This window comes from Caretta caretta, chromosome 3 (assembly GCF_965140235.1).
Source record: "Caretta caretta isolate rCarCar2 chromosome 3, rCarCar1.hap1, whole genome shotgun sequence".
Lineage (NCBI taxonomy): Eukaryota > Metazoa > Chordata > Testudines > Cheloniidae > Caretta > Caretta caretta.
The window spans coordinates 159,121,359-159,149,219 of NC_134208.1; the positions used below are offsets into that span (position 1 = coordinate 159,121,359).

At 42.0% G+C, this 27,861-nt stretch overlaps 1 protein-coding gene across 1 annotated transcript; it reads right to left on the minus strand.

Moving 5' to 3' along the window:
• Nucleotides 1-480: 480 nt before the first annotated feature.
• H3-3A (H3.3 histone A) lies at nucleotides 481-8,215 on the minus strand. Its single transcript, XM_048843346.2, has 4 exons — nucleotides 8,080-8,215; nucleotides 6,403-6,557; nucleotides 4,678-4,831; nucleotides 481-1,120 (listed from the first exon to the last, which is right to left on the minus strand). The coding sequence occupies exons 2-4, from the start codon at nucleotides 6,528-6,530 to the stop codon at nucleotides 992-994; spliced, it is 411 nt and encodes a 136-aa protein (XP_048699303.1). The 5' UTR covers nucleotides 6,531-6,557; nucleotides 8,080-8,215; the 3' UTR covers nucleotides 481-991.
• Between the last annotated feature and the right edge of the window lie 19,646 nt (nucleotides 8,216-27,861).

Sequence of the window (27,861 nt, forward strand, 5' to 3'; positions counted from 1 at the left end):
GAAGGTTTACTTCCAGACTCTGCATGAACAGTTTTTAATTGAAGTAAAAAAAAAAAATAAAAAGGTCAAATTACCAACAATTTTTTTTTTTTAAAAATATATAGTGAAATTTAGAACTCTTACCCAATGACTTTCTTCTTGCTTTCCATACTACTTCCACATCCCAGTCTCTTTACCTCTTTAATACACTTATCACTTCAGGGTTAAGCAACACTTTTTGATTAGAGGCTCAAAGCTCCACTTTCCTCCACCAGTGAGGAAACTTTTTTCTTTTTAAAAAAAGCAGTTACTTCACAGTTATTGCAAGGACACACTCTTCTGGGCCTGAGTGAACGTTAAAACAATGCTGGAAATGTTACTTTTCAGTATTAAACCTGGAACAGGAAGAGGAATAGGTAGAAAAGTTGTCCAAAACCCTACACATTGAACCACTCTCGGACGATCCAAGTAGAAGGTTTAAAAAACAAGACTAAAAGCAGGTGTCGTTTAATGTATTTTAATAGCAAACTTACAGGAACAGCACAGAAGACAGACAACATTAAAAACATGTACTTGCATGTAGGACAACTCAGTTAGAAAAGTATAGCGAATGGATGGAATCTACTGTATGATAAAAATGCTACAAACACCATTTAATTGCCATCGATAAGAAATTTACTTGTTTTAAAAAAATCCAAATGCTGGCATTGTCCAGAAAAATTTGACAGGTTTATTTATAATTGCTATAAAGTTGAATTGTTGAAACTTGTTCACTGAAACATTTTTGACTGCATTAATGCTCTATGTCCCCGCATTTATATTAAAAATCCACACACAAATGAAAATGGAAAAAAAACTTGCCAATACCCGATTCTGTCCCCTATGTTTCCATTTGCAACCATATACTTAGGTACCTTTTAACCCCATGGAAAAAAAATATCTAACGTTCATTACTACCAATAACAGGAAGAAGAGATTTGTATTGAGAAGGACAAACCCACCATAGTGGAGTTTAAGCACGCTCTCCACGTATGCGGCGTGCTAGCTGGATATCTTTTGGCATGATTGTGACACGTTTGGCATGGATAGCACAGAGGTTGGTATCTTCAAACAGGCCAACCAGGTAGGCTTCACTTGCCTCCTATTATAGAAGAAACAAAGAGTTAAAGACTTTTTACACACACAGCACCTAAAAGAATATAGGAGTCCATGACAGAATCTCAAGTAATCGTAAGTCTAGGAACATATCTATTAAAGATAGCAACAGTTTAGTATTTTCAATAGTGTGGCAGTCTCTCTCACTGCTTCCCTACAAACAGCCAACCTGTATTACTTTTATTTCCACAGATAATGATTTTCTGTACTTTCAGCCAAATAAAGTTTGGTATACCTCTGCTATTTAGCGGATATTCTCTGGAAGATGATTACAGAGATACTTTGACCAAAACATAAGATATTGGGAAGTATTATAGCTACAACAGTACTCCTACAATTAAATAAAGAAATATTTAATCATTTTAAAATACTTTGACTAGGAACTTTAAGCCCATTATGATGATTCAGAGTGATACTAAACTCAGTAGAACAGCTTACACTGTTTGAAGTGAGCAAGAGTCTGAATTCTAACATCAAGTAACCTTCAAGTTAGCTTCTAAAATGCAAAATACAGAAACAGGTACAAAGCCAATACAGATGCTCTTCAGCTTCTATACCTGTAAAGCAAATTTGGAAGACTGCTTAAAGTTTTCACACAGTAGATTGATTGATGCTGAACTTTCTTTTGACTTGTACTTGTGCATGGAATAATAGGACAACTGTAGCACTAGTAAAGGCGTGTCTCGACGAACAAAAGGTGCTTAGGCTCCCACATCTTCTTTAACTTGACCTGCTAATTCAAGTGAAAACTACCCTTCCTCACTAGGATTTTTCCTGGAATTAGTTATTTTGAGTTCAGCACACAGCTTTTCCTACCGACAACAAGGCCGAACATATGTTAAAAGCCTAGTGTAGACCAGACACGCTGCCTTTAACATATAGCGAAGTGCTCAAGTTAAAGCCTGTGGGGGAAGGGAACACAGTTTACAACATAGCCTCAATACAAATTATCCTGCATCTTAATAGGGCTTTTCAATCATGTTCAGGTAAGTAGGATGAGCTAACAGGATTGGAAAAAACAAACACACATGCCCTTTTTGCCTTGCAAGATTACCATTACGCTGAGCACTAGAGTAAACCAAAGGTTTCTATCCTGAAACAAAAGGGGTATGTCCAAATTAGCCTTTGAAGTGTTTTAGCAGCCTTGAGTTAATTTGCAATCAATTAATTCCAGGTTAAAAAAACTAGTGTAGACAAACCCCAAAATCTTGAGAATCTCCCACTAGGTTTTAAAACACCAGTTAAGGATTTAAAAGCCTCACGCCACAAGCCCACAATTATGCAAATGCTTAACTTTAAGCATGTGATGCCCCACTAAAATCAGCTGTTGAAGTTAAGCATTTATGGGTCAGAACCACAGACGTTTGCTTAGAAATAATAAAGCAAAATCATTTAGAGACAAGCCACCCACTTGAAACATTTCGTCCTTCTAATTACCTGAACACAGAACTTTAACAAGACAAGTAGGCACTACTATTTTTCACAATGAGAAGAGAAGAAAGGATGCTATAACGCAGGAGTGGCCAAACTTACTCACCCCCCGAGCTGCATACAATAACCTTCAGAAGTTTAAGAGTTGGGATGCGCCTGTCAGGGCTTTGGACTTCAGCCCTGACGGGAGAGGGGGGTCTCAGGGCTACAGCCCTGCAGGAGAACCCTGCCTAGGGTCAGGGCTCCAGCCCCACTCCTGCTGAAGTCCCAAGCCTCAGCAGGTATGCTCCGCAGGGCTGAAACACCGAGACCCCCCTCTACATTGGGCAGAAACCAGAGGCAACGCATGGGGAGGCTTGGCGGGTCATGTCCCCCAGATTTTTGCCAGGATTTGCTGGCCCTGCTTGGTCACATGGTGCCGCCAGGCCCCCTCTCTGCACAACAGCTGCTGGAGCCAGCAAGCTGGGAGCTGCGGCCTGTGGCAGCGGGCAAACAGCTGGGAGCTGCAGGGAGAACCTTTCCTTATGCTGCTGCCTTTCCATGCAGCGGAGCTAACACCTGGGAGCTGCAGGGAAGAGCTGCTGAGGTTTGGGGACATGCCTCAAGCTGTTGCGGGGCACAATTTAAAGGTTTGTCCCTCCCCAACTCTCAGCAGGCACCAGTTGTCTCTGGCAGAAGCCCCTAACCCCTCTATGCTGCCACAGGGCAAAAGCCCCGAGCTCCCCTCTCATCTGGTAGATAGAGAATGGGGGGGGAGGGGAAGACATGGAGGGGGACACCACGAGCCACACTAATTGTAAAAGAGCCACATGCAGCTTGCAAACCACAGTTGGCCACCCCTGCTATAATATAATTCTATTAGCAGCTTTATCCAGTTATATGATTAAGTTACAGTTGTATTAAAATTTAATATTGAAAATTGTCAAACTATTTTTATGTGCAGAGGTAACAAAAAATGAACAATTCAGGATTTAAGTTGCCCAAATAAATCCAAGAGCAGGATCAATAAAAAGCCACCAATTTCTCAATATACCTTGTGGTACATAACTGAAATGCTAGCAAATCTGCAATTATTAATCATTGTTATACTAACTGTATTTTAGGAAGCCCTGGTTACCTAAATGTGTGCTCAGTGAAGTTTTTTGAGTGTCCTGAAACCTTAAGTTATAAACACACAGGTTATCTACTCTCAAAGAGCTTGGCTTTCAAAGATGTTAATTATTACAAAATTTAAGTGAGAGGGAAGGAATAGAACATTTATCTCAGTTTATTATGAGAAAAGTACTATTTCTGCATTTGATAAGGTAAGAGATTTTTTGAGAGCTATTTCCAATTTTAATAATATATTTATGGCATTTTTATAAAGTTGTTTATTGACGAGATTATGTTATCAAATTATAAATGATACAACAACAAAAAGTTAATTACTTCGGGGGAGTTGAACACAGTAGCATCAATTCACCTGTCTACTTCTGAAGTCCACCAATCGAGTGAAATTTTGACTAACCACCGAAACAGCCCAGCCAATTACATGAGTTTATGTAACTGACCTATCACATCCTCTCCCCCACAGTAACAAAGGCAACAGTATGGCCCTATCAGCTACTGCTCTAAAGAAAATATTCTTTTAAGTCATTTCCATGTTTTACCAGCATAAGGATACTTATATAAAAGTTACTGCAGATTAGTTTGTGTGCATATTTACAGCAATATTTCAGCAGTTCTTCTCTCGTCATGATGAATTATTTCCATGATAAATCTTTTTTCAGGCAATCAAGGTACTCTAAGAGTTAATCTGTTTAAATTATTTTTTAAAAGATATTAGAGGTTTCAGTTAGGGATGCTTCTTTAGTTCTTTGTGATGTTTTTAGATATTTGCATAAGGAAACACCAGGTAACTCATTTTGTTAAACAGTACTCAAACTATTAGGAATCCACACTAGCAGACAGGGACATCATTTAACCACCTTCTGAATATGAATACAGATGCATACAAATCTAAGCAGTACGACCACTGCCATGAGTTTCACAAGCTCATCTACAGACATCCATGCACAAAAAAATTCTTTTAAATTAGGCCTAAAAATAAATCAGTCTTCCAATAAATTTTACCTGCAAAGCACCAATAGCAGCGCTCTGGAAGCGCAGATCTGTTTTGAAGTCCTGAGCAATTTCACGCACCAGACGCTGGAAGGGAAGTTTGCGGATCAGAAGTTCAGTAGACTTCTGATAACGTCTGATTTCACGGAGAGCCACAGTACCCGGCCTTTTAATTAATAAAAAAATAATTAACATTTACAAATATTCGGTATCATTTTAGAATATCAAATAACCCATGTTCTTCTAATCTGAACTAGGAACGTTTTGTATATGCTCTGTTTTTACTAGAAGCATCTCAGTATTTACAACACAAAAACACCTTGACATACAAAGAGGGCCTGATCTCATCACTCATATATTAACTTCAACAGGCATTCCATCTATGGATAAGCAACAAGAATAGGCCCTCCAAAGCCTTGTCTTCAGCATGGAAAAAAGGTGTACAACACATTAGCTAACGTACACTAACCAACATGTGTTAAACTTAGTGCAGACAAGGCAAGTTGTAGTGTTAACATGAGTTATCTGGTCAAGTTAAGCCACAGACTCTCCCCAAGAATTTACCTCAACCAGCTAATTCGCATCAAAAACAGGTCACTCCCTCCCTACCCTGTAGCTATGACAATAAAAACAGCATTGAAAAACATCATATCCTTGGTTATATTTTATTCTAAGAGCTTAAAATCTCATCAAATTTTCTTACACTAGTGTTTTAACTAAAAATTCATGTTAATGCCATCTTTTTGCAAACACACAGTTCATTTCTGGCATGATTATTGTGTATATTTCATTTATTATGAACATTTGGGGTTTTTTGCCTTAAGTTACTTACTAATCTGTAGTGTTAATTTCCACCTCCCTCTTCTCATCTGTATTCTCTAATACTACTTTATGGACCATGATTGCAGACTAAAACATTCTTAAAATATGCATTTGCAGTGTTTCAAGATTACATTCACTTTCCAAAATGCCTTTCTGCTCCTCTTCTCAAAGAGGAAACACACACACTTTAATAACAATGACCATCCCTCAAGATGAACAATCGTATGTTAAAACTCTTAATTGCGCAAGGATCCTTCCGGATGAAAGAGTTTATTACAACATAATTGTCAGCAAGAGATTTACCTGTAATTCTAACCTATTTCCTCCTCTATTTAAGTCTTCATTTTAGGTTAACTGAACGTAAAATTATTTGCAAAGATTCTGCTTATATGTAGACATGTTCTGCCCTCTAATGGTAGAATATCTTAACTACACTGTCAGTTCATTAAATAGCAAAATAGCTGTGAAGACAAAATTGTACCAGTTTAAGTAAATTAAAATCAGTTCTGTGCATTAAAGTTTGTTTCAGTCCAATTCTGTTACCATACTTAAATTAATTAGAAGCTAAATCACAAAGTGCATACATGTTTGGATGACATTTGTTTAAGCTTAAACGAGGTCTTAATTGCATAAATATAAATTAAAATTAATAATCTATTCAATAAGCCTATTATTACTACACAATAAATTTAAGCCACTGTGCAAATATTAAACATAAAACATATTGTGGATTATTTAAAACTTGTTCATAATCAAGTAGTGAAATAATGAAAGCACTGTAAAAATCACCCTGATCAAGAATTAAAAAGAAAACCACCAAAGTTCCCCCAATGCAAAAAGTTCTGCTCCGATAAACGTTTCCGTTTGGTTAAGGGGATGTTGCATCACAAGCTTTGTCCCTGGTAATTTCTGTACCTGTAGCGATGAGGTTTCTTGACCCCTCCAGTAGAGGGCGCACTCTTGCGAGCTGCTTTCGTAGCGAGCTGCTTCCTAGGTGCCTTACCACCAGTGGATTTACGGGCAGTTTGCTTGGTACGAGCCATGTTCCTGAAAACTTCTCTTCCTTACACCTATCGGTAAAAAATTACCATGCGATCACACACTGCAACAAACTAGCCACTAGCTCAGATGTTCCAGAAATGCAGATTTATCTTTTACACCTTAAAAATATTGTCTAACAAGAATCAAAAGACGTACAACATTGAACAATTAAAATGATCCCGATTATACCTCTGTACCATGCAAACACCACACTTCTAACAACAGAACCTGCGACTCTAGGTAACTGCTTGCCACATAAAGGAATCCTTCCCTTTCAACTGCTGAATTAAGAGAACACACACTAGCCAAAAAGGCCCATCGGTCTAATTTATCTAATTGCAAAAGAAATTAAGTGTCTGAAGACCTCAGATTATTATTAAAATGCAGTTTCACCCAAGCGTTAAACAGGAACGATGCAGCAGCAAAACCTAAATAGGTCGATTCAAACAACAGATAAGAGATTGTTACTGCCCCCTGTAGCTCTCCCCCCGTCAGCTGAAAAGTGCTCCAAATATTACCTGAAAAACACTGGGGGGCTTGCATCCAATTTATAGTCTGCATTGAGCAAAAATACCTCTTTCAAAACAGTAGAGAGGGGGAAAGTAGACAAGCAGCCCCTCAATGCTTTCTGCAAAGCAACCTGCCCATTGCAATCGCTCGGCTATGCCCGCAAATTAAAAAGCAAATACACGCAAATCGGTATTTATTCCGCAAACAAAAAGAGTCTGACTTAAGTTCAAGAAAGCAACAAACTTTTTGGGGGGGTTGTTTTTGGTGCTGCCTCTCTGCCTCTTTCTGTGCAATTGCTTTTCCAAGGCTGCCTCGCTCCCAAGCGCCTCTCACTGGCAAACTCATCTCCCAGACCCGAACAAAATGGAAACAATCACGAAATGCAGCCCTAGTCCTTTTGCAAAGAGGGAAAAAAATAAAATTGCAAAAAATAATGCAAAAAATACAAGGAACTCCAAACCATGTGGGTGCAGATCAAGTGGGAATGGGGGAAAAGTTTGCAATCAAAATGCAAAAAAATGCACTGGGTTGCGGTTGTTTCTTTTGCAAATTTCTTTCCTTTTTTATTGTTTTTTAGGCAATAGGAAAAAAATATGGTCGGTGACCAGAGAAAAGAGACAAGATGGTGAAGCTGAGCAACAACTGTGGGGAGCAGGGGAAGGAAGGCAGGAGAGTTACCCTGGGCTGGCAAGTGGCTCCTCTTTGCAGCTGCTTCCCAGCCCCGATCCGGGGAGATGTTGGGCTCAGGAGGTAGCTAAGGGGCTGGGGAGGGTGTTGGTGGGGGTCTGGAGTGGGGGTAAGGGGGGCACAGGGGGGCAATGATCGAGCGAAGAGGGGCTGGGGGGGCTGGGGAAGGGAGCAGCTCAGGCTCCTTGGCTGAGCAGGGGAAGGTGGCGAGGAGAAGGGGGACTCCGGATGCTGCCGCTTCCCAGCACCGATTTCTGGCCCCCAAAAGTTTGTGCGGCGGGTTGGGGGGCGGCCATGGGGGCCCCGCCGAGTGGCGGGGCGCGGGGAGTCTTGGGGGGAGAGCCAGGGACTTACCCCCGTCCGCTTGGGCTGAGAGCGGCTGCCGTGCAGGGAGGGAGGAAGCGAGGAGGAGCTACAGCTACTGCTGCTGGCGGCGGCGGCTGAGAGCACAATTGAAAGATGGCTGACTCGCGAGGGCCGTCCCCGCCGCCTGGCCCCGCCCTCTCCCGCCCCGGCCCCGCCCCGGCCTCCGCCAGGCGGCCAATGGTGCACAATGGAGGGAAGGCTTGGCCACGCCCGCTCCCCTTCCTCCCTCCCTCATCTCTGGCCCCGCGCAACCTCTGAGCCGGGCGCTGTGTGTACAAACACAAAAGACACGCCGCGCGCGCGAGAGGGATTCCCTCCCCTCCTCCCTTTCCCCGCGAGCAGAGGGGGAGGCCAGCGGCCAGGAGGGAGCGCGAGGCCACTCCGGGGACTCTGCCGCGGCTAACGGTCGCGGGCGTGAGCCCAACAGCCAGCGCGAGATCAGACCAACGGCAACCGGTCCCCTGTAGCCGTCCGCCCCTACCAGACCCCAGCTGTAGCCAGCCTCGCAACCGGACCCGGCCGCTGCCCTGTCTCCACCCCCAGAGATGGCTAGGGCCAGGCAGCCCCACACTGTTGTGCCCCTAATCGCTGAACAAATAAAAATATTAGTCGTGTCCTGGCTCACCTGCGGGGCACTGCCCGGATGGGTCCCACAGGCTCCTCTTGCGCGGGCACGACCATGTACAACAGCGCAAACACTTCCCGCCTGCCACTAATGTAATTCATAAATGTCAAAGGTGCTTTAGGGAGCCAGACGCAGTCCCTGCCCCAGAGAACATAAGCAAAACGTCTGAGGGACTGACAGGCTGGAACAGTGAATGTGGGGAGGTTAAAAAATCAAATTACACATGGCTGGAAAAAATTCAGATCTAGAGCTGGTTCTTGACACCTCCGAAGTTGGAGGATGCTCAGATCTGAAGGGCTGGATCAGTCCTAGGGGTTGGAGAAGTATTTTCGGGAAATTGCAGGTATCTAGTTCAAACACATACAAAACAAAACCCTGTAGTGCAACCAGGTGAGACTTTTAGAACCGCCTTAAAATTAATCTAGGATGAAAGAATTCTCTTCCCCCTCCCTGCAAAATCAGACTTTTGGGTGCATGAGACTGGGAAGGGATCACTGTCGAGAAGTCCAGCTTGGAAAAGATTTGTGGGAGAAATGGGTTATAAAGAGAGATTTGAAAAGAGTGGAAATGACAGAAGGCACTTGGAGGATCAGTAGCGGGAGGTTATTCCAAGGTGAAAGTGCAGTTATGGTCAGAAAAGTGACTATGTAAAAATGGCCCCTGCTCACCCAACTGATCTGATCCCTGTGTTCTTTCAGAGTTATATTTTTTGCCTTATTATTTAATGAGAACATGCATTTTACTTTATATTTTTGTTAAACCTGAGAAGCTCAGATATCTATAGGAGAGTGAACTGCATTCTATTCTGACTTACCCATCATGAACAGATTTGTGAAGTTACAGTTGCAGGGTCAAATTCTGTAGTCAGTTACACCTGTGCAACCCAATTGTTTTCAGTTGTACAGGTATATAACTAAGCTTTACCACAAGTGATGATGCAAGAGAGCCAGAAAAAAACAGTTTGACTCTCTGATCTTAAGATGAGTTTGTGAAGCTAGCAGTTAGAAAAAAATATCATTTTACCTGTAAACTTTGGAAAAATCAATAGAGAAACCAAACCTGTTATCCTCTGATACTTTTACAGTCACTTTTTAAAGTAGAACTGCACTTTAAGAGGTAACAAGAAAGAAGACCCAGAGTAAATAATTATAATATTATAGAATAGGATATTAGAATAGGATATTATAAAATACAATATAAAATAATAAAGTCCAGGCACCCAAAATTAACATTATTACTGATACAGTGCAAACAGACTTCAATGACCAGTGGGAAGAGTTAACGGCCATTAGCACAGACAATTATTACATGAGAGGAAGTGCCCAGACTAAGGGCCATTATTGTCGGTATTAACTGTAAAAATATTAAAATGTAAAAATAAAGTAACTATGCTTTCATGTGTTGCATTGGATATGGGATTCCATTTACAATATAGGTCTTTTCCTAGCAGTTAGGGTCTCACTCTGCAGTCTTGATTAGCACGAGTATTCCTACTGATTTCAGCAGGAATCTTCATGTAAATAAGGACTGGAGGATTGAGCCATTAGATTACAGTCCAGTGAGCAAGGGGAAGCTTCACTCCATTCTCAACCTACTATTAGGTTTAATATCATTTGTATTAATAACATTAAACTATGCTTAACTCAAGTTCAACATTGCTTTGAATGATGCCCTACTCCAGCATTTTTCAAACTTCAGGTCGCGACCCAGTATTGGGTTATGGCATGTCAGGCACTAGGTCGCTCTGGTCAGCACTGCCGACTGGGATGTTAAAAGTCCCGTCATCAATGCTGCCCAGCGAAGGCAGGCTAGTGCCTACCTGTTTCGACACCACTCTGTGCCCCGGAAGTGGCCAGCAGTGGGTCTGGCTTCTAGGCAGGAGGGCCACAGGGCTCTGCATGCTGTCCCCACCCCGAGCACCAGCTCTGCACTCCCATTGGCTGGGAACCGGCCAACAGGAACTGGGGGGGGCAGGGCCTGTGGGCGAGAGTCGCGTGAAGCCACTTGCGCGCCTCTGCCTAGGAGCCGGACCTGCTGCTGGCCACTTCCGGGGTGCAGCACGGTCCACGGTGCCAGGATAGGCGGGAAGCCTGTCTCTGCACCCCAGCTGCATCGCGGACCAGGAGCCGCTGAAGATAAGTCCGTGCCCCAACCCTGCACCCCAATCCCCTGCCCCAGCCCTGAGCCCCTCCCAAACCCAGAACCCCTTCCTGCATTCCAAACCCCTCATCCCCTGCCCCACCCCAAAGCCTGCACCCCCAGCCCAGAGCCCTGACACCCTCCCACACCCCAGCCCCCTGCCCCAGCCCAGAGCCCCCTCCCACACCCTGAGTTTCTTACCGCCGCATCCCAACCCTCTGCCTCAGCCCTGAGCCCCTCCCACACCCGAAACCCCTCATCCCCAGCTCCATTGGGTCATGGGCATCAACAATTTTCTTCAGCTGGGTCCCCAGAAAAAAAGTTTGAAAACCACTGCCCTATTCTACTCTCCCAGCCAGGAGCTCTGCCTTTGGTGGAAATTCCCTCGAATTCCATGATGTCATGGGGGGTGGGACAAAGCATGAATATTCTGGCTCAGCTGACTCAGTCTGTCTCCTGCTCTTGACCTAATCACTTCTTCTGATTCCCAAGATGCAATACACAGTTCCTTTCCCTTCTCACAGGTCCAAAACAAAGAGTTCAGGAGATAGTGAATGAAAGAAACACCGACAAGCAACCCATGAGCAAGGAAAAATGTGAAAAGAAATCAAATGTGCATCTACCCATCAGGTCTTACAGCTGTGCTGTTGTCCCGCTGTTGAACTGAAACTTTACAACAATATCTTTAGGACCAAACTGTACGCTCAGTTAACCATGCACATTGAAGCCAGAATTAATCACATATGAGTATTTGAGGGGAGAATCTGTCCCAAAATATTTTAACTTTCTTTAAATTTAAATTCTTTACATTTTCTTCTTCTCAATTCCTCTTTTCTTACTAATGTTTCTAATATCCTTAAAGGCAACTTGCAAAAGAAAGAAAAATGGATTTATTTATGAATATATAATGAATATTTGAAACAATATTCAAAACTTTTTTCTTGTTGTTTGTACCCTAAAAGTACCAGGAATATCAAGTTTTACCTTCCCAATCTTTTGCTGGAGGGGACAGGGATGCTGGAACAATTTTTATAGTGGAGGTGCTGACAGCCATTGAACAAAACTGTATATAATGGAAAACTCTTCAAGCCAGGGGTGCTGCAGCACCCCCCACACTCCTAGTTCCAGCACCTATGGGAGAGGACACTTTTGAGAACCAGAGAATAGTTAATAGAGCTGAGGGTGCTGCTGGTCTCTTATGTGTTTTTCAGACATTGAGTTAAAAGGTTAACACAGAAGCAAACTAACAAATGCTAGATGCCTCACAATCTGGGTTCAGACCAGGCACAGCACAGCAGGTGCTCTAGTAGCACTAAAAGACCCGCCCTCAAGTAAAGCCGGGGGATGGATGGACGGTCTTCCTTCTACCAAAACCCAAGAAACCAGGCAGAGCCTACAGCTGAATACATTTTGTATTTAGGTCACAGAAAGACCTTTTTTGAGCTACCTTGTGTGAGCTGGACATCACTTGCACTACTGAAACTAGGTGAGCCCACTTTGCAAGACACCTGAGCATGAGAAATTTTATCCCAAAAGGAATTTCAAAGACAACATTATAAAAGAGAAAATAGGGGTGAATTAGCACAGAGAATTGAGAATCAGTGCTCCTGAGTTCTATTTCTGATTCTGGATTAGTACTGATTTGCTGTGGGTTTGAACAAGATGAGTTCTGCCCCATCGTTATGGCTTCAGTCCTGCAAAGACTTATGAATGTGCTTAGTCCAACTGACTCAAAGCTTAACTTTACACTGATCCTGTCTGCATCTTCCAGGCTCCCCCTAACATCATCACCACATACGCACAAGCAAACTTATACTGCCATTGATTTCTGGACAGTGGTCTGTACTCTCTGACCCTTCCAATGGGGGCCATAGAGCAAGGAAAGGTAATAAATGCTACTTGAAGCAAAATCCCTACTTTTTACATGGCCCAATGGCCATGTGAATTTCCTGTGGAGGAGAAAGTGATGGCTACACAGAGCAGGGAACATCTCGTATAACCACATTCCCTCCACACCAGCACCAGGTTTTTATAACATCTTTGCTGCCTGCCACACAGCACGTTGCAGAGGGACCATGGAGTTCATGATGTGTGGGATCATCCACTGTTTGGCATATGTATTGCAACAGCTGTTTTTAAATCTTATTATATATATCAGCTGTGAAAGTTTTGTATACCGATATCCACTGTATTGGGGGCGGGGGGGGGGAACACTTAAAATTTAACACTACAAAAGAATCAATATTCCTAATACACATTACAAAAGTCCCAAACAGAATACTGAGGAACTTTTAAATAGTTGATTCGTTTTACACTATGTTTCCATTTCCTTTGATTGTCCTTATAATCCACATGTTTATGTTGCTTTCTATTATATGTTACATTGTTTCAGTGTATGGATAATTGACATGAATAAGTACCACTACTATATTTTTAATACAGCTGTGGGCCTGCCCTCATCATGGAAGCTGCAGCCTCTTGCTGAAGAGTTCACTTGGCCTGCTAAACCCAGGGTTATGAGTTCAATCCTTGAGGGGGCCATTTAGGGATCTGGGGCAAAAATTGGGGATTGGTCCTGCTTTGAGCAGGGGGTTGGACTAGATGATCTCCTGAGGTCCCTTCCAACCCTGATATTCTATGATTCTATGACTCTCTAAACTTGTTCATTTTGTTTTGCTTTCCTCTGCATAGCATTATACTACTCAAAACACATTTTTGACATATTATAGATGTTGTAATGATGCTCTGTAATATGGTAACAGCCTCTTAAATAGAAAGATCTGATGACTATATTCTTAGATAATGTTTCTCTAAACAAAAGCTAATATTGTTTTGTTTCTGATATTTACATGGCAAGAATTTATAAACTTGTTAAAACTTTCTAAATACATAGTTTAAAAAAAACCCACACACTTTTATTAAACAGGGCACTGTGACCTCCTAAGGTACAAAAGGGTTAAATGAATCAGACACGAAATAAAGGAATGCATACCAGGGCTCTAAGCAACCTCAAAAAAGATTTAGTATGGCTCATGGGTAAAACAGATGCTGGCAGGGTTAATTTACAACAGGACCAAAGACTGGAAATTCTATGATATCTCAGAAAGTTTGTGATTTTTAGGGGAAATGTGGTCTAATGTTTAGAGAAGGGAGCTGGGAGTCAAGACTCTATCTCAACTCTTCCACTGATTCTGTTTGACATGGGGCATACCATTTAACCTCTGACTTAGTTTACCCATCTTAATGTATGTGCGATAATACATATGTGAGAGGTATTGTGTGGCTTGATTGATATTTATAAAATGCTTTTAGGTTCTTGGATGAAAGTTGCTGTACGAATGCAAATTTGTATTCATTATAAGTGGTGGATAAAGAGAAACAGATTTGAAACTAAGCCCACCAAGCCAAGTTAATTTGTACAGATAAAGATATTTTGAGGGAGTTTAAAAGGTCTTCTGCATATAGAGCAGTGGTTCTCAAAGCAGGGCCAGCATTAGACTCACTGGGGCACAGGGCAGAAAGCCGAAGCCCTGCCGCATGGGGTTGAAGCCCGGGCCCTTCACTTAAGATTGAATTCGAAGCCTGAGTAATGTAGTTTTGCAGAGGCTCTTGTGGCATGAGGCCCCAGGCAATTGCCCTGATTGTTACCCCCTAACGCCGGCCCTGGCTTTTATATGCAGAAAACCCTTTATTGTGACACAGGTGGACCATGGAGTTTTTATAGCATGTTGGGGGGACCTCAGAAAGAAAAAGGTTGAGAACCCCTGCTATAGAGGATGGTAGCATAAACATGTGAGGAAACAGCTTCCTAAAGTTGCAGTATCAAAATAATTAACCTCATTCTAGCTGTCCAGGTCCTTCATACATGACCAAGTTATAACTTTTTTGGTCTTTTTTTAACCATCATGCTTTCCTGTGCAAGAAACTGATTATCCCATGAGCCTCATTCCAATGGAGGCTACTGTAAAATCTTTTATTTCCTAGTACTTTATTTCTGTATTGATAGATTGAGTTTAAGCTGCTGAGGAGAAACAACCAGGATAAAGTCTAATTAGTTCTCAAATGAGATTCCTACAACTCCAATGATTTATTTTGATCTCCTATTTAGCAGAACCTTAGCGAGTTGGGTTGCCCCAGGACTCTGGCAAACAAGCCCCTGTAGGTTTGCATTAGAAAAAACACAGGCTTACTATTTTCCATCCATTTAGGCTCACATTGGCCTGATTTCATAGTGCCATTTTCTTTTAAAATATGCTCACTTCTGCACTGATGTGGTATCCAGCCCAGGCTGAAGTTGTCTTGAAAGGCTCTGACTTTCTCGGAGGCACCATATTTTGGAGAACTGAAAGAGATGTATTATTTAGTTCATATTTTTTCTCAGTGGAATAGACTCAGGAGATATGCATCTCAGTTTCAGGAGTGCCCGGGGGGAAGCAGTCATATAGCGGTACTCAAGCATATTGCAGTGCAAGGCAAACAACACAATGCAGGATACCCCAGCAAACAGCAGTCCTCAGTATAAGGTGTGGTCCTCAATATCATTAGTTTTTTTTTAACACTAAGGCTCTTTTGACCCAGTACTTTCAAAATATTTGTGTTCACCTCATTGTGAAAGTACAGGAGTAAGGTCCTCTTGAAACAGCATTAAAGCATCACGGGTCTAATTTTGAACATCTGCTGAGATACATTCTCAGTAATGGTATAATTATTTTGTGATCTGACCCTAATACAGTTTTGAGATACTCTGTGTGTTGCTCTGTACCTCGGGGGAACACCCAGCACCCATATGTTCATCCTTGTAAAATGATTGTGTGGTATCCAATGCAAAGTTTGTCATGTCAGGTGTCTTTGGAAGGCTCATGATGCACTGAGCATTGTTGTTATAGTGATGTTATAGTAATTGTTGTTACAGTAATGTTATAGGTTATAATTTCATGTATATAGTTATGAGGCTGAAAATGGCTTAAAATAAGCCCAGGCAAAAACTCTCCAAGAGCAGAGAGGCACTTCACACCTCATCAGGGCATGTATGGGACAAACCCAAGCCAGCCTCACAGGAACAAAGGACGCTGGCCTAGGCAGCAACAAAAGGATCTGTTGGACTCTCGAGTGAGTCACCCCCCTTCCTTTGGTCAGTTTGTGATTGAGATGCGGTAATGCTCATCTGACTCTGAAGGGGAGGGGGGGCAAAGCCAAGAGGAAAGAAATAACATAATAAAAGGGAGAGACATTTGCCATGCTCTTCCTCTCTCTTCCATCTACATCTACAGACACCACACCAAGCAACTGAAGCGCTGATCAAAGGGAAGAGCCTGGCTGAAGGGCAACCAGCCAGCCTGTGGTGAGAAGCATCTAAATTTGTAAGGGCATTGAAAGTGTTAAGCTCATCTTAGAATGTGTTTTGCTTTTATTTCATTTGACCAAATCTGACTTCTTGTGCTTTGACTTATAATCACTTAAAATTTATCTTTGTAGTTAATAAATCTGTTTGTTTATTCTACCTGAAGCAGTGTGTTTGATTTGAAGGGTGTCAGAGACTCCCCTTGGGATAACAAGCCTGGTACATATCAATTTCTTTGTTAAATTGACGAACTCATATAAGCTTGCAGCTTCCAGTGGGCATAACTGGACACTGCAAGACGGAGGTTCCTAGGGTTGTGCCTGGGACCGGAGATATTGGCTAGTGTCATTCGTTTGCACAATTCAAGAAGCAGTTTGCATGCTAGAGACTGTGCGTGAACAGCCCATGAGTGGGGGTTCTCAAAGCAGAGCAGGGTAAGGAGGGCTCCCAGAGTCAAGGAATGACCTAGCAGATCACTGGTCCAGATAACACCAGAGGGCAACGTCACACTCTGCAGCATCCCATCTTTTTTAATGAGTACTCCCAAGTCTCAAAACCCATTTCCAGGAAAACAGGACTCTTGAGGGACAACTGAAGAGGGAATGAGGAGCTGGAATGGCAGGCAGAATATTTTAAATTGACAGCAGGTAACTTTAAATTCTTCTCAGTCTTATGAGCCTAGAAGATTTTGTTTTTTAAATAAAGGAGAGCTTCCTAGCAAAGCAGGTTTTTGCAAATTCTTTGTCGATCACACAGACCACTGTGCCACAGTTCCCACCTGCCACTTGCTTAGCAGTAATTTCCCCCCTCCTCTTCACCTCATACTCATGTCTCACGAGGTATCTCAAGACAAAAGCAGCAATCACTATGAAGAATAGGTGTCTAGATTATTGTCATATAAATACCACAGATTAGATAGGTTGGCTCCCCTAAAAACTCTGCTTACACAGCGCTCACCCCTGTGTATGCATATGGACAGTGGGGCCAGAATGACACTATATCCAGTTCTCTGCTCTTCTTCTGTCTACCCATTCCAAGTCAACTGCTCTCATCACCAGAGTGATCCCCACAGCCAGCATAACTGAGATCTGGAAATTCACTACAATGACAATTTAACAATGCTTAGGATTTATGCAGTACTCTTCACTTTCAGAGAGATTTACAAAAAATAACTAACTAGCTGCCACTACACCTTGCAAGTTAAATATTAATATTATGCTTAATTTTTATGGACAAAGAAATTAAGGCAGAACTTGGGGCCAAAGTTTTCCAAAACTGGCCTTTGATTTTGTGTACCCAACTTGAGATACCTTGAATATAACTTTTAAAAGTGCGGGATACCCCAATTACAGCTGAGGACAAAGGGATCTGTAGGCACCAGACACTTCTGAAAATCAGGCCAAGATGTCCCAAGCTGGGCACATAAAAACAGAGTAACCTCAAAACTGCAGGGTATTTTTGGAAGTGTTGCCCCAAGTAACTTGCTGAAGGCCACAGGAGAAGTCAGTGTTGTAACTAGAATTAGAATTCAGGAGTGCCTGGCTCCCAGACCCGTACTTGGACCACACCTCTATTCTGAGAGGAATATGAGTTGGCAGTACTGGGTCCAAAGGATTGATATGGTAATGCATAGCTTCTCAGGAGCAAATTGGTTGTTACAAGAAGGAGGGTGAAAAATTCTTCTTGTTCACCTCGGAGGATAACACAAGAAGCAGTGGGATTAAATTGCAGCAAGGGAGGTTTAGATTGGAGGACATTTGGAAAAACATCCTGATTATGAGGGTAGTTAAGCACTGACACAAACTGCCTAGAGCAGAGGTTCTCAAACTGTGGTCTGTGGACCAAACTCCATTCAGGTGGTCCGCGGACAGTTCCCTCTAAGGTGTGTGCCTGGACGGCCGTGCACAAGAGAATGAAGAGCCACCCATCTAATTAATGGAGCTGCGCAGGCCTGGCTCCACCAATTAGGTGCCTGGACCCTGGAGAAGAAGCACATGTAAAGTGAGGTGGTGGCCTTGGGGGAATAGGGGGTAGGTGGGAGGGGGCAGTGGGGTGAGAAGAAGGGTGGAGGGAATTTGGGACACGCAGGGCTGCGGCGGCCAGAGAAAGAGGCAATTTTCCCCAGCTCCAGGGCTACAGCTGCCGGGGAGAGATCCCCTTCCTTCCCAGCCACAGATTGGGGGCTGTCGCGACAGGGGAGAGAGGGCACATCCATCACATTAGAAAGGTAAGACTACTGATATTAAAATATGAGTTGTGCGCTTTTATTTGTAGAACAAAAAAGTTTATTAAGATTTTTTTTATATAGCGCTTTTATCCAAAGAGCTTTACAATAGTTCACTAACAGTACAAACAACATTTGGAAAGACCACTAAGTGGTCTGCTGAGACCCTCAGCAATTTTCAAGTGGTCCACGAAAAAAAAGTTTAAGAACCATTGCCCTAGAGAGGTTGTGGAATCTCCATCATTGGAGGCTTTTAAGAACAGATTTAGACAAACACCTTCAGCTTGGCTTAATAGTGAAATCCTAGCGGATCTTAAACATAAAAAAGAAGCTTACAAGAAGTGTAAGGTTGGACATATGACCAGGGAAGAGTATAAAAATATTGCTCGGGCATGTAGGAATGAAATCAGGAGGGCCAAATCGCACCTGGAGCTGCAGCTAGCGAGAGATGTCAAGAGTAACAAGAAGAGTTTCTTCAGGTATGTTGGCAACAAGAAGAAAGCCAAGGAAAGTGTGGGCCCCTTACTGAATGAGGGAGGCAACCTAGTGACAGAGGATGTGGAAAAAGCTAATGTACTCAATGCTTTTTTTGCCTCTGTCTTCACTAACAAGGTCAGCTCCCAGACTGCTGCGCTGGGCATCACAAAATGGGGAAGAGATGGCCAGCCCTCTGTGGAGATAGAGGTGGTTAGGGACTATTTAGAAAAGCTGGATGTGCACAAGTCCATGGGGCCGGACGAGTTGCATCCAAGAGTGCTGAAGGAATTGGCGGCTGTGATTGCAGAGCCATTGTCCATTATCTTTGAAAACTCGTGGCGAACCGGGGAAGTCCCAGATGACTGGAAAAAGGCTAATGTAGTGCCAATCTTTAAAAAAGGGAAGAAGGAGGATCCTGGGAACTACAGGCCAGTCAGCCTCACTTCAGTCCCTGGAAAAATCATGGAGCAGGTCCTCAAAGAATCAATCCTGAAGCACTTGCATGAGAGGAAGGTGATCAGGAACAGCCAGCATGGATTCACCAAGGGAAGGTCATGCCTGACTAATCTAATCGCCTTTTATGATGAGATTACTGGTTCTGTGGATGAAGGGAAAGCAGTGGATGTATTGTTTCTTGACTTTAGCAAAGCTTTTGACACGGTCTCCCACAGTATTCTTGTCAGCAAGTTAAGGAAGTATGGGCTGGATGAATGCACTATAAGGTGGGTAGAAAGCTGGCTAGATTGTCGGGCTCAACGGGTAGTGATCAATGGCTCCATGTCTAGTTCGCAGCCGGTATCAAGTGGAGTGCCCCAAGGGTCGGTCCTGGGGCCGGTTTTGTTCAATATCTTCATAAATGATCTGGAGGATGGTGTGGATTGCACTCTCAGCAAATTTGTGGATGATACTAAACTGGGAGGAGTGGTAGATACGCTGGAGGGGAGGGATAGGATACAGAAGGACCTAGACAAATTGGAGGATTGGGCCAAAAGAAATCTGATGAGGTTCAATAAGGATAAGTGCAGGGTCCTGTACTTAGGACGGAAGAACCCAATGCACCGCTACAGACTAGGGACCGAATGGCTAGGCAGCAGTTCTGCGGAAAAGGACCTAGGGGTGACAGTGGACGAGAAGCTGGATATGAGTCAGCAGTGTGCCCTTGTTGCCAAGAAGGCCAATGGCATTTTGGGATGTATAAGTAGGGGCATAGCGAGCAGATCGAGGGACGTGATCGTTCCCCTCTATTCGACATTGGTGAGGCCTCATCTGGAGTACTGTGTCCAGTTTTGGGCCCCACACTACAAGAAGGATGTGGATAAATTGGAGAGAGTCCAGCGAAGGGCAACAAAAATGATTAGGGGTTTAGAACACATGACTTATGAGGAGAGGCTGAGGGAGCTGGGATTGTTTAGCCTGCAGAAGAGAAGAATGAGGGGGGATTTGATAGCTGCTTTCAACTACCTGAAAGGGGGTTCCAAAGAGGATGGCTCTAGACTGTTCTCAATGGTAACAGATGACAGAACGAGGAGTAATGGTCTCAAGTTGCAGTGGGGGAGGTTTAGATTGGATATTAGGAAAAACTTTTTCACTAAGAGGGTGGTGAAACACTGGAATGCGTTACCTAGGGAGGTGGTAGAATCTCCTTCCTTAGAGGTTTTTAAGGTCAGGCTTGACAAAGCCCTGGCTGGGATGATTTAACTGGGAATTGGTCCTGCTTCGAGCAGGGGGTTGGACTAGATGACCTTCAGGGGTCCCTTCCAACCCTGATATTCTATGATTCTATGATTCTCCCAGGAATGGTCTAGTTATTATTTAGTCCTGCCTTGAGTGCAGGGGACTGGACTAGATGACCTATTCAGGTCCCTTCCAGTCCTAAACTTCCATGATTCTTTGATGGGGCTTAAGGAGGAGGTGTCAAATATAGTGGGGTCCTTCCCCATTAGTGGCTTTAACATCCAAAAATGATGTCTTAAAATTAAACCACCACAATCTAGGCCACTAAGGTAGAGAACACAGGTTGAGTTTAACATGATTGTGGCTACTGAATCACGAGAGCAGGCCTCAAGCCACAAGCAGTGAGAAACCACTAATGGAAACCTTACTACCAAACTACAGTACTAGAAGTTCTTGGTAGGGCTGTCGATTAATCGCAGTTAACTCACATGCTTAAGTCAAAAAAATTAATCACGATTAATCACAGTTTTAATTGTACTGTCAAAGAATAGAATACCAATTGAAATTTATTAACTATTTTTGGATGTTTTTCTACATTTTCAAATATTTTGATTTAAATTACAACACAGCATATAAAGTGTACAGTGCTCACTTTATATTATTATTTTTATTACAAATATTTGCACTGTAAAATGATAAATAAAACAAATAGTATTTTTCAATTCACCTCATACAAGTACTGTAAAGCAATCTCTTTATTGTGAAAGTGCAACTGACAAATGTAGATTTTTGTGTTACATAACTGCACTCAGAAACAAAACAATGTAAAACTTTAGCATCTACAAGTCCACTCAGTCCTACTTCTTATTCAGACAATCGCTAAGACAAACAAGTTTGTTTACATTTATGGGAGATAATGCTGCTGGCTTCTTATTTACAATGTCACCTGAAAGTGAGAACAGGCATTCGCATGGCACTTTTGTAGCTGGCATTGCAAGGTATTTACGAGCCAGATGTGCTAAAAATTCGTATGCACCTTCATGCTTCCGCTACCATTCCACAGGACATGCTTCCATGCTTGTTAAAAAAATAATGTGTTAATTAAACTTTGACTGAACTCTTTGGGGGAGAATAGTATGTCTCCTGCTCTGTTTTACCCGCATTCTGCCATGTATTTCATATTATAACAGTCTCAGATGATGACCCAGCACATGTTGCTCATTTTAAAAACACTTTTTATGCAGATTTGACAAAACGCAAAGAAGGTACCAATGTGAGATTTCTAAAGATAGCTACAGCACTCAGCCCAATGTTTAAGAATCTGAAGTGCCTTCCAAAATCTGAAAGGGACAAGGTGTGGAGCATACTTTCAGAAGTCTTAAAAGAACAACACTCCAATGCAGAAACTACAGAACCTGAACCATCAAAAAAGAAAATCAACCTTTCTGCTGGTGGCATCTGACTCAGATGATGAAAATGAACATGCGTCAGTCCGCACTGCTTTGGATTGTTATTGAGCAGAACTCGTTATCAACATAGATGCATGTCTTCTGGAATGGTGGTTGAAGATGAAGGCACATGTGAATCTTTAGTGCATCTGGCACATAAATATCTTGCAATGCTGGCTCTAACAGTGCCATGCAAATGTCTGTTCTCACTTTCAGGTGACATTGTAAACAAGAAGCGGGCAGCATTATCTCCTGCAAATGTAAACAAACTTGCTTGTCTGAGCAATTGACTGAATAAGAAATAGGACTGAGTGGACTTGTAGGCTCTAAAGTTTTACATTGTTTTATTTTTGAATGCAGTTATTTTTTGTACAGAATTCTACATTTATAAGTTCAACTTTCATGATAAAGAGATTGCATTACAGTACTTGTATGAGGTGAATTGAAAAATACTATTTATTTTGTTTTTTACAGTGCAAATGTTTGTAATTAAAAATAAATATAAAGTGAGCACTGTACACTTCGTATGCGGTGTAATTGAAACCAATATATTTGCAAATGTAGAAAACATCCAAAAATATTTAAATAACTGGTATTCTATTATTGTTTAACAGTGCAATTAATCATGATTAATTTTTTAATCGCATGATTAATTGCGATTAATTTTTTTATCGCTTGACAGCCCTAGTTCTTGGTCATGAGGGGATGCAGTTCAGTTGTAGAATCTTCACAGATTAAATAAAGGGACTGTCTACTCAAATTATAAGTCTGATTTGTCTTGCATACCCCCAAGTTTCATCTCACTTAAAAGCTACTTGCTTACAAAATCAGACATAAAAATACAAAAGTATCAAAGCACACTATTACTGAAAAATTGCTTACTTTCTCACTTTTATCATAAAATTATAAAATAAATCAATTGGAATATAAATATTGTTCTTACAGTTCAGTGTTCATTATATAGAGCAGTATAAAGAAGTCATTGTCTGTATGAAATTTTAGTTTGTACTGATTTCACTTTTTGTGTAGCCTGTTGTAAAACTAGGCAAATATCTAGATGAGTTGATGTACCCCCTGGAAGACCTCTGCATACCCCCAGAAGTACACGTACCCCTGGTTGAGAACCACTGCTGAATAGGAGAAACACCCTTTAAACACCAAAGCAATAAACTATGGTTAATTATATAGGTGATCACAGATCCAGTATAACCAAAAAGGCAAAATGACTGAGTACAAAGCCAACAGGAGGCTATTCATGACTGTGACTAATACAGTTTCCGGCCCCCAAAAAGGCATAAAACTGGACTGGAACTTACCCATGCTGTCATTGTTATGGAGGTGTAACCGGAGGTGACCTGCAAAGGAAAAAAATTCAGTGTGGTAGATGTGAATGCACAACCACAGTTGACCAAAAAAAGCTGCTGTATAGACACAACTCAATTGTGTTGGTTGTATCCAGGTCAGGTGACTGTGTCACAAGTTAAAAACACTGTTTTACTTTTAGTGTAAAAGATCTAAGGTATAGAGATACTCCCTCCTAGTTCTCTGAACAGCCCCATATGCTCACTGTTACACTCCCCACCTTTATAGATGCTGTCCAGCAGCACTGAGTAGCTGAAGTGCAATGGTGCCCCTATGTGTTCTGGCCACACCTCTTCTGCAGCCCAAAGCATGCTCCTAACCCAGTGGCTACAATGTGGGGCCACGTAGCCATTCCACTCTCTCTGTGTTGTTCAAGGAATCTCCTGCCAGGGGATTATCTAGTAGCTGCTTCTGCTGTTTATGACGCTTGTATGGTGATGGAGCTGGTGTGAAGGGACTACACTTAACTCTGAATGAGAAGCCTTGGATCCGGGTATCATGCTGTAAACCACCCTCTGTGTAGACCTTTCTTCTGTGCTCCCTCCCTTTTATTGCTGCCCTTCCTTTCTGTGTTAGTTTCAGTCCGTGTCCCAGGTGAGCCAATACCAAGCAGATGTGGGTGGAGCACTATAATTTTGGAGTTACTCCCAGCAACTGGAAATGCAAGGAGATTCTTAGCCAGGAGTTTCCAAATCAACACTCATCTCAGTTGAAAAACAAGGACATGTCTGGTTTTTTACTTCAGCTGATCATCTTAGTATCTACATAGTTTGCTTTGGTTTGTGAGCTTCAAATTATTTCAGTGTTGTGTTCAGATGAAGAAGCCATATTACAAAGCCATGTGATGTTTGCCCTCTCCTATTTCCTAAACATTTTGACGCTCATGGGCCTGGCTGACAGATAATAGAAATGTACTGTAGATAGTAGGCATCTCATACTGTATGTTCATTCTTAGGTTTGGATTTTGGCACCGTTGCCAAACACTTACATGCCAATTAGGAAACTAGAATCCAATGCTTAGACAGAGATTAAGTAATTCAGCACTGTGTCTCTGCAAGCTATAATTAAAGGCAGAGAACTTCAATACAGGCAGAGCAAAAATAAAGAGAGGCAGAGACCTATTTTTGGAATTGTTTTTCTTCTATAAAATCCACTGTACATTGCAGTTTACCCACTCATCTCTCACCGGTCGTAGTCAGCTAAAGTCAATCAAAATAGACCAGATCTAAAAAAAAATTGTCTAGCAAACTAGAAGAGATACAGAGTGAGAGGTCAAGGCTCTAAAAAGTCTGACTGGTGGAGTATTAACTTCTTGAAAATTACTTGGCTTTTCAATAAACCCGCTCAACTTGAACTATTGTTGCCAGAGTTAAAAATATATATCCATATTACTATCTGTTGTAAATCACTGATAGGAGTTTATAACAATAATAAAACTCTTGGAGTTATTTATCACATTTACACATGATTTGTTAAGAGAATTAATCAGCCTCAGCTTCGTTTCAGACCATTAATATCAAGAAACTGACTATGAGGCATTCGGTAAATTTGACAGTAGCTATAATATTGATGCTAACGTAATATAAGATTGTATTCCCCCAGTGTAGTATAGTGCACCCAGTCCAGTATCAGGTGTCATAACACATTGCTTTTACCCATTATGCTGATGACACAGAAAGTGGAACAGATGACTATTGACATTTGGCAGGAAGCTGCACTTGCAGATATCAGCTTAGATTAATTCCACTTAATTACATTTTTGTCAAATGGCATGATGTCATAACATCTGAAATGAAAAATGTTCCCTAATGTAATACAGCATTTAAATTTATTATCCTGAGAAAACATACTAAGCTTTTCTATACATTTTCATGAAGCCTCCATACAAAAATGAAATTGCTTACAAACATTTATAGATTGAAAATAGACCACCTGCAATTTGTAGCTTAGCACATTAAAACTTAATAGAAAATGTCTCTACTTATTCAGATTAGTCAATCTCTGTGTATACTGTATTACTCAAAATACTGTTCTGCAGATTAGAAAACATTATTAAAAGATATTTCTTCATACACCTGTAATGATTACTTAAATATACTATATTTTACCTCAATACATCCTACAATGATAATATTTTAAAGGGACACTGTCCTTTTAAAAGAGAGAAGTATTTTTCATGTTTTAAAATATCATCTCTTTCTCTCCGTTGTATTTAATAATGCCCAATCCTGTTTCTTTATCAGAATGAATTTTCTCCACACCACTCACACACATGTTTTTTGCTAATATGGGGTACCTTGTGTGTTCAGGGGAATGTTTTATACTGATATTTTTAAAGTTTACTCTGTTCTCCCTGCTTGTATTTTATATCCTTTCACCCCATGTCTGTTTAGATTGCAAGCTCTTTGGGGCAGGAACTGCCTCACACTCTCTGTCTGCACAATGCCTATCATAATAGGACCATGATCTTGGTTTGGGCCTCTATGCATTGTGGGATGATGATCATGATGATGATGAAAAAATAAATAAACAGATATTTTGAATCAAATGACTGTATGTGAGGATTACACTGACTTTGTATATAGATATAATTTTTTTTTTAAATTTACACATAAATAGATTAGTAGATTCATAGATTTTAAGGCCAGAACAGACTACTATGGTCATCTATTCTAACCTCGTGCATAACACAGGCCTTACCTGACGCAATAATTTGGACATTTCATTTAGGAATTTCAAAGTGAAATAAGAGAAAGATGTGTAGTCTAGCTGTTTAAGCATAAATCAGGGCAGTAAGACATTCTAAATTCTAATCCTGGCCCTGCCACTGACTTGCCGTGTGATCTAAGGCAAGTAATGTAGCCTGCCTGCCTCAGTTTCCCACCTGAAAAGTTGAACTAATATTTTCTCATCCCAAAAGGAGGTGTGAGGATTAATAAATTAATGTCTGTAAAACATTTTCAGTGTGAAAAGTGGTAAGTATTATTTAATTATGTTTCAAAACATCACTGTGGAGTCAAGGACTATTCATTAATTATCAAGAGAATAAAACTCATGCTGCCGGAGCTCAATGTAAAGTAAATGCAAAACAGAAAATTATGGAAATACGCGCCTGCCATGATTACAGCGGGGTTTTTCAGCTCACTGATTTATAGATTTTTGGAAAGGAGGCAGAGGGGCTGTGGAATAGGTTCTGGTTATCAAGGCCAACATACACAGGAACTCCTGAGCTCTAAATTCCACCTTTGCCACTGGTGTATGCCTTTGGGCAATTCATGAGAACATGGGCTATAGAAGCAGTTGCACTGATGTACCTTATTCTGTGACCTGGTTGAGGAGGATTGCGTTTCTCTCCTCTGTGACAGGGTGCATACTGAGGGGATGACTACACTGAGTTAAAGAACCCTCAGCAGCGCTGAGTCTCAGAGCCCAGTCAGCTGACTCAGGCTTGCGAGGCTTGGGCTATGGGGCTAAACATAGCAGTGTAGATGTTTGGGCTGGGGCTGGAGCCTGGGCTCTCCCAGGCTCCAGCCCAAACCTCTACACTGCAATTTAATAGCCCACAGCCTGAGCCCCGGGAGCCCAAGTCAGTTGACCCAGGCCAGCCGCGGCTGCGTGACAGGTATTTTATCGTAGTGCAGACGAACCCTGAGATTGCTGCAGCACAGTAAAACTGCAGGCTTCACTGAAGTCAATTAAACCATTTCTGTTGGGAATACTGATACTTGGGTGGTAATTGCTGGTCTGATGAGGCAATCGGCTCAATAATAGGGAGGATATATATTTGGGAGAAACTTGAAGTAAAGGAGGAGCCCAGGAAAGGAGAGAAAGCTGCATGGAAGTCTCTTCCAGCTGTATATCTGTGCTTCCTTCTGTTATGCTCTGCAACTGAAGATTAAAAGCACATGTGGTGAAAGGAGAAACACCACCAAAATTTCAGAGCAGCTACATGCAATGGCAGGATATGTCCCAGGACTTTTGCACAGAAATTGTTGGACTGGGCCAACTGGTGGTTGAGGCCAGATAGTCAGGACTTAAAGGCCCAAATAGACCCTGTTATTTTGGACCCTGAGGCAACAAGAGCCTGGGTCTGGAGACATCAACTGGAATTGTTAGAGGTTGCTGTAAAATTAAGTGGAGTATGTGGAAGCACACTTTCCATGAAAAGAGCTCTGTTCTCCTACAGAAAGGGAAGGAGGAAGGAAGCTTGAGGAACCTCATTAATTGAAGCCTGGGAATTGGTCACAAGACATGAACAAAGGTACCCCAATCACCCGCTCAATGGTTCATTACCAGTGCAGGGGTAAAGGTCATAAGAAGGAAGACTGGACCTACATGGATTGTGGGTTTGCAGAGTTCTGTGGGTGGACAGGCATAAAAGGGGGACCTGGGATGAAGACAATTCCCATCAAAGTGTGCTGGAGAACTACAAGGGGCATTGTGGATTCAGAAGCAGCATGTTCCCTTCTACTGAGCACTT